Raw genomic sequence first — 16274 nt, forward strand, 5'->3', positions numbered from 1 at the left:
GCTGCAATATAAGCCTTACCCCCCAAATAAACCCCATCCTCTTTCCCCAAAAATAAGCCCTACCCTGAGAATAAGACATAGAAGGACTTTAACTAGGGCTTATTTGGGGGGTAGGGCTTATATTGCAGCCATCGTCGACAATCACGCTAGGTCTTATTTTAGGGGAAACGGGGTAGTTAAAAAATTTACTGACAGAAAAAAGTAAAAAAACTTTTTTGTTCAAAATTTGTGGTCTTTTTTTTGTAAAAAGTAAAAAACCCAGCAGTGATTACATACCAGCAAAAGAAAGCTCTATTTGTGTGAAGAAAATGATAACAAAAAGTGTTTGGGTACAGTGTGGTTTAACAGCGCAATTGTCATTCAAAGTGCGACAGCGCTGAAAGCTGAAAAATGGCCTTGGCAGGAAGGGGGAGTTCGTGCCTGGTAGGCAAGTGGTTAAAAAGCTTTCCGTTATGATTGGAGCAGGACAAAGTTTGATTCTCTAGCTGTCCAAGGACTCAAACTGTAAATTTGTATCTAACCTCTGGCACAGATCAGCAAATCATGGGCAACTTTTCAGCCTGTCCTTGGACATCATCTGCCAAAGTAGGTTTCTCACTGTAGGTGCTCATAAACAATTATTCAAAGATACTGCACCATTGTGCTTCAAAAAACTTCTACTTGAGTATCATTATCTTGATATGTCACATGGAATATTAGAGCTTCAATTAGCATGCTATATAAGATATTTACCAAATGCCTACCTACATCTGGAAATGTTGTATACTTATCCTTATTTACTATAATCCCTATTTACTTCTTCTATATAAAACATCATAATCATTATTAATTTAACAGATGGAGACGATAGACTAAAAGACACTAATGCCGCCTACACACGGTCGAACTGTTTGACGTACTTAGTCCGTTGAAACACATTTCAGCGGACAATCCGCTCGTGTGTGGGCTTCAGCTGACTTTTTCAGCGTGCAGTCCGGAGTACTAAGAATTTCGGATTTTCCAAAAATCTGTCCGTCGTACTTTGGTTTCAGCGGACAATACGGTCGTCAGTATGCTAGTTCGACGGACTAAGAATGGCGCATGCCCAGAAAGGATTTACACGGCGGAAGGGTGCTTTGCTGTGTCTTGGACTTCCTATTTCTAGTCCCGTCGTACGTGCTGTACACGTCATCGCGCAAGCTTTCGACGGACTGTTTGTGTATCCGTGTGTGGTCAAGTCCGTTCAGTGGAAACTACGACGGAGTGCCCCTTCGGATTGTATGACGGACTAAGTACACCATACAATCCGCTCGTGTGTACGCGGCATAATAGATACTAGAATAAGTTATTGTAGAACAATGGAATTCTGAATTGTATATTAGACTCAGTGTACCAGAATCCTGAACTACCAAGGTGTCATAATTCTGATAACATGTAGTAGAAGCATTTAACTCATTAAATACAGGGGGCTTACACTCTGATCCCTCAAATCACCAAACTGGCTGAACATAATATTCTGTATAAGTAAAGCTACTATAGACTGTCATAAATCGCAGGAGATGGAACACTAAGGACAAAAGGATCCAAAACGCCATAGTTCAATGTACATGAAAAATGTTACTATCTTATATATTTAGAGTATATTATTATATATTATTACATTATTATTGTATTTATTTGTTTGATATATACAATGTATAAGGGAAGGAGGAATGTGTTCTGTAGATATATATGTTTTTAAACAATTTATGGGTTCAACTGGGTTTTAGATTATAATAAAACATTTTTTTTATATTACTTTAAATCATGGTGCAGTTTTGATCTTTTCCCTTTAGAGTTCTGTTTCATTGATATTTTGGTATAAAGCCATCACACTGGGTGGTATGTAACATATGATGTATTATGTATGGTACCTCTGCGCTTAGCCCAATTGGTGCAGTGTAAGGGGAAGATGGGATACTGCTGCATGCACTGGTTAAGGGAAAAAAACTCTTACCCTAATAAAAAATAGTACGTGTATGGTAGTGCTGCGCTGTGTAGGAAAAGGGAAAAAAAATGGGGGGTGGGGTAGTAATAGGGGATAAGTGGGGAAATGCCAAGTAAATTAAGTGCTACACCATGAATTATAGCTACTGTAGGTCCGCTATATATACCCTATTAGTAACAATTTATACTGATTTGAAAAAACAGTATTAAAAAAAAAAAATGAAATAATGACAATAACAACTTGTCATATGTGGATCAAAGTGCAATAGTGCTAAACATGTAATACCACCAAAAAATAAAGCACCAAGTGCTAAAGCTAAAGTGCAAAAAATGAATAAATAAAGTGACTGGTGCACACGCCATATATATGAAATAGTCAAACAAAATGACTGAACTCAGAATCAAATCCGTAAAAATAAAGTGCTAAGTGTCAATAGGTCCAAGCAATTAATCACATAATATGGATGAACTGAATGGTGAAATAAGTGCAACTGTTGCTGCCGTAGCGTTCAGGCAAAAAGCATATCCACTTATTGTGCTGTGCAAATCATGCAGGCAATTCAGTGCCACACTCCTTCTTTCCCCTTCGTGGGATAAATAGATGGGTGTCCCCTTACCTTACCGCTGTAAGGTTACAGTGCATAGCAACATATATTGGGCACAATAGGGGTTTACCTGCCTTAAAGACATCTGAGACAAGTGAGGAAACCCTCATTGTGACTTTATTTGTTCATTTTTTTAACTTTAGCTTTAGCACTTGGTGCTTTATTTTATAGTGGTATTACATGTTTAGCACTATTGCACTTTGATCCACATATGACAAGTTGTTATTGTCATTATTTCATTTTTTTTTTTAATACTGTTTTTTTTATATCAGTATAAATTTTTTTTGTGTATAAATGTCATGTACATCTACATTGTTTAATAGTGTAATAATCACATTCCTCAAAACAGCTTGGAGAATTCTAAGCAGTGCCTCTCCTCCTGTCTATAACAGGAATAGATCAGAGCCCAGGAGGAGAGGGTGGGTTTAGCCCACTCTACAGTGCTAAAGGCAGCCAGTGGGTGGGGACTGGAGAGAGATGCTGGGTGCTGTGCATACTGCAAATCAGAGATCATGGCGTTTGAGACACCAAACACCCCGCATAAGCTGCTGGGTATGAGACACTTGTGCCCACACTAGCCGCACCCCTGTCTGCAAGTGGCTGGAGCCAAATTCGGACACTTGGCTCTGCTCTTGGATTTGCCGGGACTCCTCTCCAAGAATGGAATTTACTGCCCCGCCACCCATGGCACCCTCATGCTGCCTTATGGTGGTGTCAGCCCTGATTAAACATATGGTAAAAGAGACCATTAAACACTGTAGATATGTTACATGAGAATGCTAGAGCTCACTGCCATTATAGCCCCCTTAAAAATCTGCTTCTACTACTGGCTTCTGGGCCCCAGGAGACAAACAATAAGGACCAAAAGCCAATATGTTGGACAACTGGTGATCACAGTATGAGTACAGCCAACCAACTCCACTTTAAGAAAAAGGGTGTTTTTTTATAGACAGAAGAGCACATAGGCAGTTCTAGAGCCAGCTGATTATTAGACAGCTGAGTTCGGCCTGACTCAGACAGGGTGGGTATGGGAGGGTGTGCACAGGGCCAGTGCCAGCATAAGGCGGCTTAGGCAGCCACCTCTGGGAGTCGGGATGGGGTCTAATAGACCCCGGATGTCTCATAAGGGAGCCTATCTGCTATCACAGAGGGAGCTATTGGTCCCCTATGTAATAGCAAAAAAGTCATGTAAAAAAGAAAAGTTTTAAACATTTAACTGCTTGCCGTCCAGCCAACGTCATTATACTGCGGCAAGTTGGCACGATCTTACAAATCGACATAGGTGTACGTCGGCGCGGGATCTTGCATTTCAGGGCGCGCACTCCCATTGGCCAGAGGGGAGCCAGTGAGCAGGTCCAGTGGAATTTTTTTTTTACCAAAAATAAGTAGCAGAATACATATTGGCCTAAACTGAGAAGAAATTCATATTTTTTTTTGGGATATTTATTATAGCAAAAAGTAATTTTTTTATTTTTAATTGCCGCTCTTTTTTTTATAGCACAAAAAATTAAAAACGCAAAGGTGATCAAATACCACCAAAAGAAATCTCTATTTGTGGGGAAAAGATTTTGTTTGGGTACAAATTCGTATGACTGCGCAATTGTCAGTTAGTATTGCAAAAAATGTCCTGGTCAGGAAGTGGGTAAATCCTTCCGGTCCTTAAGTGGTTAAAGAGGTGCATAAAAAATGTAAAAAGCAAAAAAAAAAAAAGTGTGTACCCCCCCCCACACACACACACACACACACACACACACACACACACACACACACACACACACACACACACACACACACACACACACACACACACACACACACACACACACACACACACACACACACACACACACGCAAGGGTCACCTACATAGGTAAACAGCAATCCCTGTGGTTAGCATAGTTCTACACATACACTAGAGTTCCTGCGTAACTCTGAACTGATGACCTGTAGGGGCTTTTAAAACCTTCTGAAGCTCAAGTGTTTAATCATTGCTTTTGGTACTGTAGTATTTCACTATTTCATGGACACACGCAATTGTAAGGTTTGTGTATCTATTTACTCAGCACAACTTCAGTTTTTATATTGTAAAAGGAAATTAGTAAGGTCTGTATATAATTGTATTCTATTTTGTATGTATTGCACACTGCCCTCACTGTGCACATGGCACTGATAATGTTTTCATTACATATTTGCATTCTTTCAAGTCATGATTAGAATTATTCTGCCTAAGGCCCCTTTCACACTGACGGACCGTTCAGGTCCACCTGTCAGTTTTGACGGCGGACCTGAACGGGCACTCCATGCTGGTCTATGGAGCGACGGATGTCAGCGGAGACATATCCGCTGACATCCGATCCACCAAAAGGAGACGGGTGGCCTCCATAGAGACCAGCGGCGATGCACAAGCCTCTCCCTGCTCAGTGAGCAGAGAGGGACCTGTCATCCGCCGGCTCAGCGAAAATCAACGGAGAGCTCTCCCGCTGAGCTGGCAGACAGAGGCGGACTCCGTGGAAGCGGAGTCCGCCTTGTGTGAAAGGGGCCTAAGTTATGCCCCTTGTTACCATAAACGTGCAATTGTAATATTAATGTGATACCTACGTAATCATGTGTATAAAAACCTTCAATTGCGTCATAATAAAGCAGAACAGTTATTTTTAAAGATGCGGAGTGTATCTTTTGTGTCTGTTCCCTACTGCAGTAGTCATTAATTTGGAACCACTAATCAATGTGATAGGAGTTGCATATCTATTGGCCAGGTCAATATTTTACCAAAAAATTGGGTAATAAATTGAATTTATGTGCCTAAAAATTAATACTATTTTATTATTAAGTATATTTTATACTGAAATGTTGTGTTTCATTAACCATTGTACTGTATATTGTGTAACATAATAAATTGGAACTATCAACATTTTCTTCTCTGCGGTGTCTGCTTTCAGAAAATATTTAATGTTTTAGGGGTTTTAAGTAATCTTCAAGCCTAAAATGATTTTTAAAACATGAAAACAAAATGTAAAAAATGGCTATGGGACTCAATGGTTAAAATTTCTGTCTTCCGTTGCCTACAACTGCGACCCTTTCTCCTACTAGGCCCAGCACAAAGTTTTAGATTGCCTCACCTGCAAGCTGCTGTAGCCAGTGAGGGAGAGCAGGGAATGCATAACCCACCTATTACACACTGTCGTTGTGGAGGGGAGGGTGGTGGTTGGAAAAGGATGAAGGGAGGAGGGGGCGGCAAAATCCACCTTTGACAAAAACCCTTGCACTGGCCAACAAAATATAGCAAGGCTGTCTTTAACCACTTGCCACCAAATCACATACCTGTACATCATTGGCTTCAAGTGGTTGTACCGGGGTGATGACTGAAACTGCAGCTGCAGCTCCAAAGCAAACGCTCCCCGCTAGCGGCCTCTAAAAGTGCCTCTAAAATGACGGTAAAACGTTGCTAAAACTAGTGGTGCTTTACCACTAACGCATCCGCTCTGACAGTGTGAAAGGACTCTTATATAGCAAAACATTAAAAACCCAGTGGTGATTAAATACCACCAAAAGAAATTGATATCTGTCCCAAGAAATGTTATAAAATTGATTTGAGTGCAGTGATATATGGCTGCATAATTGTCATTCAAAGTGTGACTGTACTGAAATCTGAAAAATGGCCATGACTGGAAGGGGGTCAAACAGTCTGTATTTGAAGTGGTTAAGTCCTAAGTGTATTTCTCTCAGATTAGCAGATCTTTCAGTTCTTTTGGGTTTTTAAATGGATAAATCTTGGAGAAATGCGGTGCTGTGTTTTGGCCTAGGACGACAAGGCCCAGGCCTAGGGCGGCACCTTTCGCCGCCCCTACAAAGAAGGAACCCGCCCCCTCCTCCCGCACGCAGGGCCACCATCAGGGGAGTACAGCTGAAGAGTGCAGTGGCGTTGCAGGTGCGGAGGGGGCCAGGAAGCAATTCTAGTAGGAGCCATCAAACCGACCCCCCCCCCCGGCAAAGCCCTGATTCGCTCTCTGATTAAGCCTCTGCTGTGGCCAATCATGGGAAGGGAAACAGTGGGCAGGAAGCTGGGCGGTGGCACAGTGAACTCAATTAGAGCCGCTCTCTCTCTCCTCCCTTTGGCTGAAAAAAAGGGGAGGAAGCGAGCAGGGGAGATACATGCAGCTCTCCTCTCCCTATCACAGCGCTGCTGGCAAATGGAGAAGCAGTGCTGTGACAGGGAGAGGAGAGCTGCGAACTGTCTGTGTATCTCCCCCGCTCACCCCTCCCTCCGCTTTCTGTCAGCCAAACAGAGAAGAGACTGGGAGCCATCATAGGAAATGCAGTCCCTAAAGAGTGGCGGCCCCAGTGTGTCAACAGACACCATGCTACAGCCCCCAGCATTCATGCACTCTGCTTGGGGGGGGGGGGGTGCCTGGAACCTAGAACCTGGAAAAAAGCAGAAGAATTTAGGTGTTACAGGAGGAGAAAAAGAGAGTACTGTGCTGGGGGAAGCCAGAGAGGGAGCCACACTGTACCCCTGTACCTGCACCACCAGAGAGCCATGCTGTACCCGCACCGCCAGAGTGAGAGCCACGCTGTACCCACACCACCAGAGAGAGCCACACTGTGCCCGCACCACCAGAGAGGGAGCCACGCTGTACCAACACCACCGGAGAGCCACGCTATACCCGCACCACCAGAGAGCCACACTGTACCCACACCACCATAGAGAGAGCCACGCTGTACCCGCACCCCCAGAGAGCCACACTGTACCCACATCATCAGAGAGGGTGCCACGCTGTACCTGCACCACCAGAGAACCACGCTGTACCCGCAACAGAGAGAGGGAGAGAGAGACACACTGTACCCGTACCACCAGAGAGGGAGCCACACTGTACCCACACAACCAGAGAGGGAGCCATGCTGTACCCGCACCACCAGAGAGGGAGACATGATGTACCCACACCACCAGAGAGCCACGCTGTACCCACACCACCAGAGAGAGAGCCATGCAGTACCCATGCCACCAGAGAGCCATGCTGTACCTGCACCCCCAGAGAGGGAGCCACACTGTACCCGCACCACCAGAGAGAGAACCATGCTTTACCCACACCACCAGAGAGGGAGACACGCTGTACCCGCACCATCATAGAGAGAGCCACGCTGTACCCGAACCCCCAGAGAGCCACGCTGTACCCACATCACCAGAGAGGGTGCCACGCTGTACCTGCACCACCAGAGAGCCCCTCTGTACCCGCACCAGAGAGAGCGAGAAAGACACACTGTACCCGTACCACCAGAGAGGGAGCCACACTGTACCCACACCACCAGAGAGGGAGCCATGCTGTACCCGCACCACCAGAGAGGGAGACACAATGTACCCACACCACCAGAGAGCCACGCTGTACCCACACCACCAGAGAGGGTGCCACACTGTACCTGCATCAGAGAGAGAGAGAAAGGCACACTGTACCCGTACCACCAGAGAGGGAGCCACACTGTACCCACACCACCAGAGAGGGAGCCATGTTGTACCCGCACCACCAGAGAGGGAGACACAATGTACCCACACCACCAGAGAGTCACACTGTACCCACACCACCAGAGAGAGAGCCATGCAGTACCCGTACCACCAGAGAGCCACGCTGTACCTGCACCACCAGAGAGGGTGCCACACTGTACCCGTACCACCAGAGAGAGAACCATGCTTTACCCACACCACCAGAGAGGGAGGCACACTGTACCCTCATCCCCAGAGAGCCACGCTGTGCCCACATCACCAGAGAGGGTGCCACACTGTACCTGCACCACCAGAGAGCCACTCTGTACCCACATCAGAGAGAGAGAGAGAGAGACACACACTGTACCCGTACCACCAGAGAAGGAGCCACACTGAACCAACACCACCAGAGAGGGAGCCATGCTGTACTTGCACCACCAGAGAGGGAGACACGATGTACCCACACCACCAGAGCGAGAGCAATGCAGTACCCGTGCCACTAGAGAGCCACGCTGTACCTGCACCACCAGAGAGGGAGCCACACTGTACCCGCACCACCAGAGAGAGAACCAAGCTTTACCCACACCACCAGAGAGGGAGACACACTGTACCCACACCACCAGAGAGCCACGCTGTACCTGCACCACCAGAGAGGAAACCACGCTGTATCCGCACTACCAGAGAGAGAGCCACGCTGTACCCACACCACCAGAGAGGGGGGCACGCTGTACCCACACCACCAGAGAGGGAGCCACGTTGTACCCACACCTCCAGAGAGCCATGCTGAACCCGCACCACCAGAGGGGGAGAAAGATAGAGCCATTGCCAGGGTACAGACATTCTACACTACTTGCTAGAGTCGGCCTGAGCAACCCAGATTGAGCGAACATCCATTCGGAGGGATCACTGTTGCGGTTTTACTGGGTCTGGTAAGAGGGCCTGTTGGCATATATCCAGGGACTGAGCTATTAGGAAGTGCCTAACCTGATATCCTCTAGGCCTTATTGACTGCCACCACGAGCTCTAACACTGGGCCTCGTGTCCAAAAATGGGTGGTTGATACAATTTTTACTGTACCAAGTGACACCAACCCTAGTGACACCACTGTCCCGGAGCCCAGTGCCATAACAAGTCCTGGCACTAAGCTTTAGTAACTGGCCTAACAGGGGTGCTCTAAAATGAGCAACCAGGACATCTGCCGCCTGGGGTCCCACAAGCGGTGATTGGCTTTCCATAACAGCCGACACCTCTCTCCCCACTGTTAACCACACACACTCCTCGGCTCCTCCTTCTCCTCTGGTCCAATGTTCTAGTGTACACAGCTAGGAGGAGCAACAGAGGTGGGGCATGACTTCAGTGCAAGAGCGGCACTGCTGGTCTGAGGTCTGTGTATAGTTTACAGTGGACGGGGACAGAGTAACCGGGAAGGGGGGCAGATAACAGATGCACACATGGAGTGATGGGAGGGGGTAAGGGGATATGTACTGGGTGCTTTGGGATGGAGAGGATATGTGCTAGTGGGGGGCATCTTTCTTAACTGTTATATAATTAATTTTTTACTATGTTACATGTGCCCCCATGGTGTTTCCTCCCTTAATGTCCTGTTACACACCGGTGTTTGCCTGTCGCCTAGCCAATTAATTTTTTCTATATGTCCTTCGATGTGTTATAGCACATGTTTACTGATAAATATGTTGGTATTACTCAATTATATTCTGTGTTTCATTTTACTGGTCAAATATAATAAGCTCCAGAAGAAGCGTTTTTTGAGATGCGTGAAACATGTCGAGCATAACATCGCCACTCAATCCTCATTGATGTTCCACAACTTTTGGATTACCCATTATTTCACCCCTTGGATGAATATGTGGTTGTTCCACTAATACAGAGTACTTACATTACATATAAGTGGTAACACAATTGAGGAGTAATTTGTTTGGATGTCTGATGATTTTTTTATGTACTATTTTTTTTTTTTTTTATGTTTTTGTAAATAAAAATGATTTTTTAACTATTCAGTTTGTAATTCATGCCTATAAAGTCCATAGCCCACCAAATTCCTTCTTTTTCTCAAAACTTAAATGTAGGACATGGCACAATTTGCCCTTTCTCTGTATCCACCAGACCACACGGTGTGTTGATTCAATAAAATTATCTAATAGTGGGGGGCATCTGATCCTCCCCCCACCACTAGCATATGTCCTCTCCACTCCTAAAGCACCCAGAACATATCCCCTTACCCCCCCCCAAATGAAAAGATGCCGCATCTCTCTCTGTCCTCATCCTGCAGTGTCCCTCTCTGTCTTCTTCCCGCGGTGTCCCTCTGTCCTTTTCTCGCGGTATCCCTCTGTCCTTCTCCCATGAAAATGACAGGGCGGATGTTGAAAAAGAAGGAGCGTGGCCTTGACAGGAAGGGGTAGGTCATATTTAAATTAGGGGGTGCTCAAGTTTAGTCAGGCCTAGGGCAGCACAAAACCTAAATACACCACTGGAGAAATGTGTATGCATTACAGAGATGTACTGCCTATGTTATTTTTTGTTTTGTTTTTATGCCTTGACATTCACATCAGCATGAAAAATATACTTAATGATAGGTCCACTTTAAGCTCAGTTGCTATTTTTCCTTAGCATTATAGTAGTCCACTGATTGAGTTTACTTTTTGGTTATGATGCTGAATAAATTGTCTTTTAAAGGGTAAACATTAAATATGATTAGATCTTAGGCAACAGTAAAGCATTCCAAATCATAATTACAAATCAAATTGCTCTTAGGAGACCAAAAGCAACAGGGGATTGTTAGGGGGATTGTTATCACGTCAGGCTATATATACTCACACATCTACCAGGAGCGGCATTCAAAGGGAGAATTTCATGCTCACAGATGATAAGTTGTTCCTATTATATCATTTGTAAAAGGACTTCTTGGAAAAACTGTTTAACAACACATTTTTTTCCTAGTTAATATTAAAGGGAAACCCCAATTAAGATACAAACGGGTAGTTCTAATATAACATTATCTTACACAGTATTTAAATATGTATGTGTGTATTTATATATGTATGTATTTATGTATATATTGTTTATTTGTTATTTGAAGCTAAGTTGCAGGTACGCAATGTTTTGCATTTGTGCAATCCCTAAATGATTTATAGCTGGAAAGAGTGTTTATAATAATTGAAATGCATTTTTCGCAATGCCTAGATTGTGCTCAAAATACACAGAAATACTGTTGTGCAATAACTTTATGTTCTAGAACTTGTTGGATATAATGTTTTTATTTTTTTTTCTATTAGTGCATACAAAAACTATCCACACATAAAGTAGCCAATACTTTATATGTTGACTACATTGCAAAGTGAATACAGTACAGAGCTGCATGAACGTATAGAGGTATAACAAAAAATCCTTGGAGAAGCATGAATTCCAGGCAATTTTAGGGTATTGTTTAGTCTATTGGCTATAATTTTGGGGATATACACAGTCAAGTATTTTATGTTTGAATTTGAAAGCAAATTTAAATGTAGGTTTCCAGTTCTGTAGTGCATTTTAAAGCAATGATTTTTTTTTTCTTAACTTTTTTTAATATTTTTTTTGCAGGCATTTTCCAGAAGGTGGAATACGTGACTGTATTTGTATGCATCTTCATATGGTAAATAGCAAATAAAGTGTATAAACTGTGAGTTTACTGAGTTATCCATTTAGTATTTGCTGTTAGAGAAAATGGGCTTTCTGGAGACTGAAACTAATGTGTAGCAAGCAGGATTTTTCATAAAATTAAAATTGGGAGAATGGTGATATTGAAAACAATACAGAGGCCACCATGTGGTTTATGTACAGGTTTTGTGAAGAAGTGAACTTACAGTGCAGAAGTGTGAATGAGACCTTAGTCCCTTAATAGCCATCCAGTGATCTGTCCCACCATTAGCACTCATTCCTGTAACATTAGTGGTGCCAGTAGAATAAATCCCATGCTAGAGGATTTAAGTCTGTACAGCATCCTTATTAGAGAATAGTCCCTCCATAAAGACCCATTTACTCCCCTTTGATTTTATGATAAACCTCACTGTTATTTTGGGTTCTTTTATAGATTTAGATGGTTGCAGAGGTTAAATGTCCCCCCTGAGTAATAGTTAAAATACTGCCAATCTAATAGACCAACTTACAGAAGCTTGGTGAAACCTACTGGAATTGTTGGAAATGCTGATCAGTCATTATAGCATAAGGGTGAGAGGCAGTACCATAGCCATGATTCCATGCTCTCATCCTACTTAGACACCAAGCCTGAAAACAGGACCTTTGGTATGGCATGTCATCCTATACAACATCACATCATGTGTAATGTGAGGAGGCACAATAAAATTGTCTTTTCTTATGATAGACATACATTTGGCATTGGTCTTTTTAAAGCTGAACTCCAAGCAGATAAAAAAAAAACTAAAGCTAATTTTATATTTATTAATACATCATTAAATGAGTTTTCTTTTTAATTCAAGCAGTGCAGAAGTAGCAACATTTGAACTGGCATCAGCTTTTGACCTGGTATGGTGGTGATATCTAATCTTAATAAATGAACAGAAAAACAAATCCTTTTCCAGGTATGACAGCTCGCTTATACAGTATGTATTCTGTTTGTGCATTTAGTTATTTTCCTGGAGCTCAGCTTTAACATTACACCATCCCTGTAAAGGTGTTTTGATTTATTAATTTTTTCTACCTTCAGGTTCTGAACATTTCTCTGAAAATGTACGTAAATCACACATTTATAGACTATTTCATCATTAAAGGGATATCAGATGACCCACTCCTTCAGCTTCTCATCTTCCTTGTGGTCCTCATCATTTATCTAATCACCTTGTCTGGTAACCTAACCATTCTTATTGCTTGCAGAGACCCCCAACTTCATACAGCCATGTATTTCTTCCTGGGAAACTTGTCTGTAGTAGACATCTCATGTACTACTGTGTCTCAGCACAAGATCCTCATCCATTTTATCACCGGTCACAAGACGGTCTCCTTTTTTGCCTGCATGGCACAGATGTATATGTTTGGCTCATTACAGATTCTTGAGCTGGTTATACTGACAGCCATGAGTTATGATCGATATGTGGCCATCTGTAAACCTTTGCATTATCACATTATTATGAATCCAAGAGCGTGTGTTTTGTTGGCTGTTTTCTGCTGGTTGTTTGCATTTATGGAAGTCCTTCCACCAGTTGGGGTAGTATACAGCTTTTCTTGCTATACAACTAATGAAATCAACCACTTCTTTTGCGATATTGTCCCTCTGACCCAGATTACATGTGATGACACAAGACTTGTGGAAACCCTGTTCTTTATAGAAGTCTTGGGTCCTATGATGTTCATTCCATTTCTCCTCACATTTGCTTCTTATGTTTTTATAATAGCTTCCATATTGAGGATCCGCTCTAGTTCTGGCCGACTTAAGGCCTTCTACACATGTTCCTCTCACCTCACAGTTGTCATACTGCTGTACACTACACTATTCAGTCAATATCTGTCACCAAGCCTAGGTAGAAACTTGGATGCCAAGAAGGTTTTTGCTCTGTTTAATACTGCTGCTGTCCCAATGCTTAATCCTCTGATTTATAGTTTGAAAAATAAAGATGTCAATGCAGCTCTCATGAGAAGCAAAGGGTAAAATAAAAGAGACCATTCAACTTTTGAAAGTGTTTAAAAAGCTTTCCATTATTATTGGAGCAGGAGAAGGTTTGATTCACTAGCTGTCCATGGACTCAAAGTGGAAATTTTAATCTAACGTCTGGTACAGCTGAGACAAATCATGGGAAACTTTTTAGCCTGTCTTCGGGCATCTGCTGAAGTGGGTTTCTCATTAAGGTGCTCATAGACAATTATTCAGGCTTGGTTCACGCTGTTACGACACGACTGTTGTACGACTGTCATCCTACTTTGCCCTGCAACATCGGTCCTACATCGGTCCTACATCGGTCCTACTTCGGTCCTACTTCTATCTGACTTCAATGAACAAGATAAGATTTTTCTACAACTTTGAGATAGTATGACATGTCCTTTGACCACTCAAGTCGATCCCAGAGTGACATAAATTATTTTTAATGCTGCTGTAATTACCATGTCAATTGTCACAAGTCAGATGGTTAGGACAAGGATCCTACTTTGATCCGAATTAAATGATATTCAATGTTTTGAAGTAAGACCAAAATCAGACCAAAGTAGTGCAGGGAGTATTTTCAAAGTCGGACCGACTTGTGTTGAACCAGTTAAGATGGCTCTCATAGGTTTTTATTGATTTGCACACATCATGCGACATGAGCTCCCAATGTCAGTCATACAAGTGTGAACCCAGTCTCAAAGCTACTGAACCATAGTGCATAAAATGAAAAATATAATTTATTATCATGATTTGTTTAAGGGAATATAAAGGCTTCAGAAGGAATGCTGTATAAGATATTTACTACTGCATACCCCCATCCCAAAATGTCGTATGCTTGTTCTTATTTATAGACATGTGCAACTAGTTTCGTAACAAATCGAAATTTGGCCAAAAAAGTAATGAATTTCAACGAATATGAAAGAAATTATAGCGGATATAACGAATGAATTCGACATGATTCGGTAATTTGTTAAAGAACTAATGAAACAAAAGGTCAACTCAAAGTAAATCTTACAGTCCAATCAGCTGATTAATTTTGTGCTAGAGGTTGGATTACTGGCAAAGTGCATTCCCGAGAACTGAGTGAGAAGGGTGTTGTATTGTATTTGATCAGAGGAGAAGAGATATTGTCATTGTGTGTGTTAATAGATTCAATAAACAAGCGACTTTCCAAACTAAGAATCATTATCACGAATATATATACATACATAAATATCGAATTTCAACTAATACAAAGGAAATTATAGCGGATATAATGAATGAATTCGACATGATTCGAGATTCAGTATAACAAATATCGACACGCTACAGAAATAACGAATTATCCAAAAATGAATTAACGTAACATAATGAATATAACAGAATGAAATTATGTATTCTACAGATGACAATGAAACTAAATGAAATTTTCCATTGTGCAGAAGTCTACTTATTTACTAAAATCTTTATTTACTTCTTCTCTATAAAATATTACAATCACTATTGATTTAACAGAAGATATATGGAGAGGCAATAATAGCATAACTTATTTTAGAATCATAGAATGCTGAATTGTATATTAGACTCAGTGTACACTTAACCAAACAGAATCCTGAAATACAGAGGTGTCGTAATTCTGAAAACAAATAAAAGAAGCATTCAACTCACTAAATACAAGGGGCTTCCACTCTGGTCCCTCACATCACCAAAATGGTTGAAAATAATATTCTATATATGTAACGCTACTAAAGACTGACAGAGTTTCCAGGAGATAAAAAACACTAAAAGCAAAAGGACCCAAACAAGGAAAAAGCCACAGTTCAATGTAACACGAAAATTGTTATTATTTGCTATATTTATATCATTTATATAATTAAGTTATTATTTTATTTATTCATTTTATATATACAGAGTATAAGGGAATGAGGAATGCATTCCGTTAGATATATATATGTTTTAATATTATTATGGGTCCTACTGATTTTGAGAATATAATAAAATATTTTTTCTTTATATTACATTGTGCAGATTTGACCTTTTGTCTTCAGTGTCCTGTTTAATTGAGAGTTTGAGGTAAAGCTAGCACGCAGTGTGGTGCGTAACTTATGATATTGTGGAAACTACATACGAGAGATGGTTAGAGACTGCAGATATACTAGAGGTGTGGCTGGAGTTTGGACATATGGTAAAAGAGACAGTTAAAGACTGGAGATGTGTTACATTAGAATGCTAAAGATCTCTATCATTATAGCCCCCTTAAAAACTTTGCTACCACTACTGGCTTCTGAGGCCCAAGGGACAAGCAATAAGCATCAAAAGGCCACAGGTTGGGCAACTGGGGATCAAAGGATAAGTAAAACCACCCAACCAAATCCAACCTAAAAAAAAAAAAAACATTTATATATTTTTGCTTTCATGGCTCTGCATCAAAAATGATATACAACCCCATGCTTGTTATTCTGAAATGCCTCGTGAAAATCCCCTCTTGAAATACAGATGATGCTGCTACTGTTGAACACAGATGGCAGAATCTGTGATGAACATACTGTTACTTCCTATGAGCAAGTTATCTACAGGCTTCATATTCCTTGTTCTCAATT

At 41.9% G+C, this 16274-nt stretch overlaps 1 protein-coding gene across 2 annotated transcripts; it reads left to right on the forward strand.

Moving 5' to 3' along the window:
* Positions 1-10914: 10914 nt before the first annotated feature.
* LOC143979131 (olfactory receptor 5AR1-like) lies at positions 10915-15591 on the forward strand. Of its 2 annotated transcripts, XM_077478908.1 has the most exons (5): positions 10915-11041; positions 11339-11435; positions 11643-11694; positions 12539-12640; positions 12766-15591. In XM_077478908.1, the coding sequence occupies exon 5, from the start codon at positions 12787-12789 to the stop codon at positions 13702-13704; it is 918 nt and encodes a 305-aa protein (XP_077335034.1). In that variant the 5' UTR covers positions 10915-11041; positions 11339-11435; positions 11643-11694; positions 12539-12640; positions 12766-12786; the 3' UTR covers positions 13705-15591. The 2 variants fall into 2 exon arrangements, with proteins under 2 accessions (XP_077335034.1, XP_077335033.1); XM_077478907.1 differs by lacking the exon at positions 11339-11435.
* Positions 15592-16274: the final 683 nt, after the last annotated feature.

The sequence above is a fragment of the Lithobates pipiens genome, unplaced genomic scaffold (genome assembly GCF_037356315.1).
Source record: "Lithobates pipiens isolate NorthernLeopardFrog02 unplaced genomic scaffold, aLitPip1_a1.2 Scaffold_1, whole genome shotgun sequence".
In the NCBI taxonomy this organism is placed as follows: domain Eukaryota; kingdom Metazoa; phylum Chordata; class Amphibia; order Anura; family Ranidae; genus Lithobates; species Lithobates pipiens.

Excerpts from the sequence above, each read along its gene's own strand:
- LOC143979131 (XM_077478908.1), top strand. The coding sequence starts at position 12,787 with ATGTACGTAAATCACACATTTATAGACTATTTCATCATTAAAGGGATA.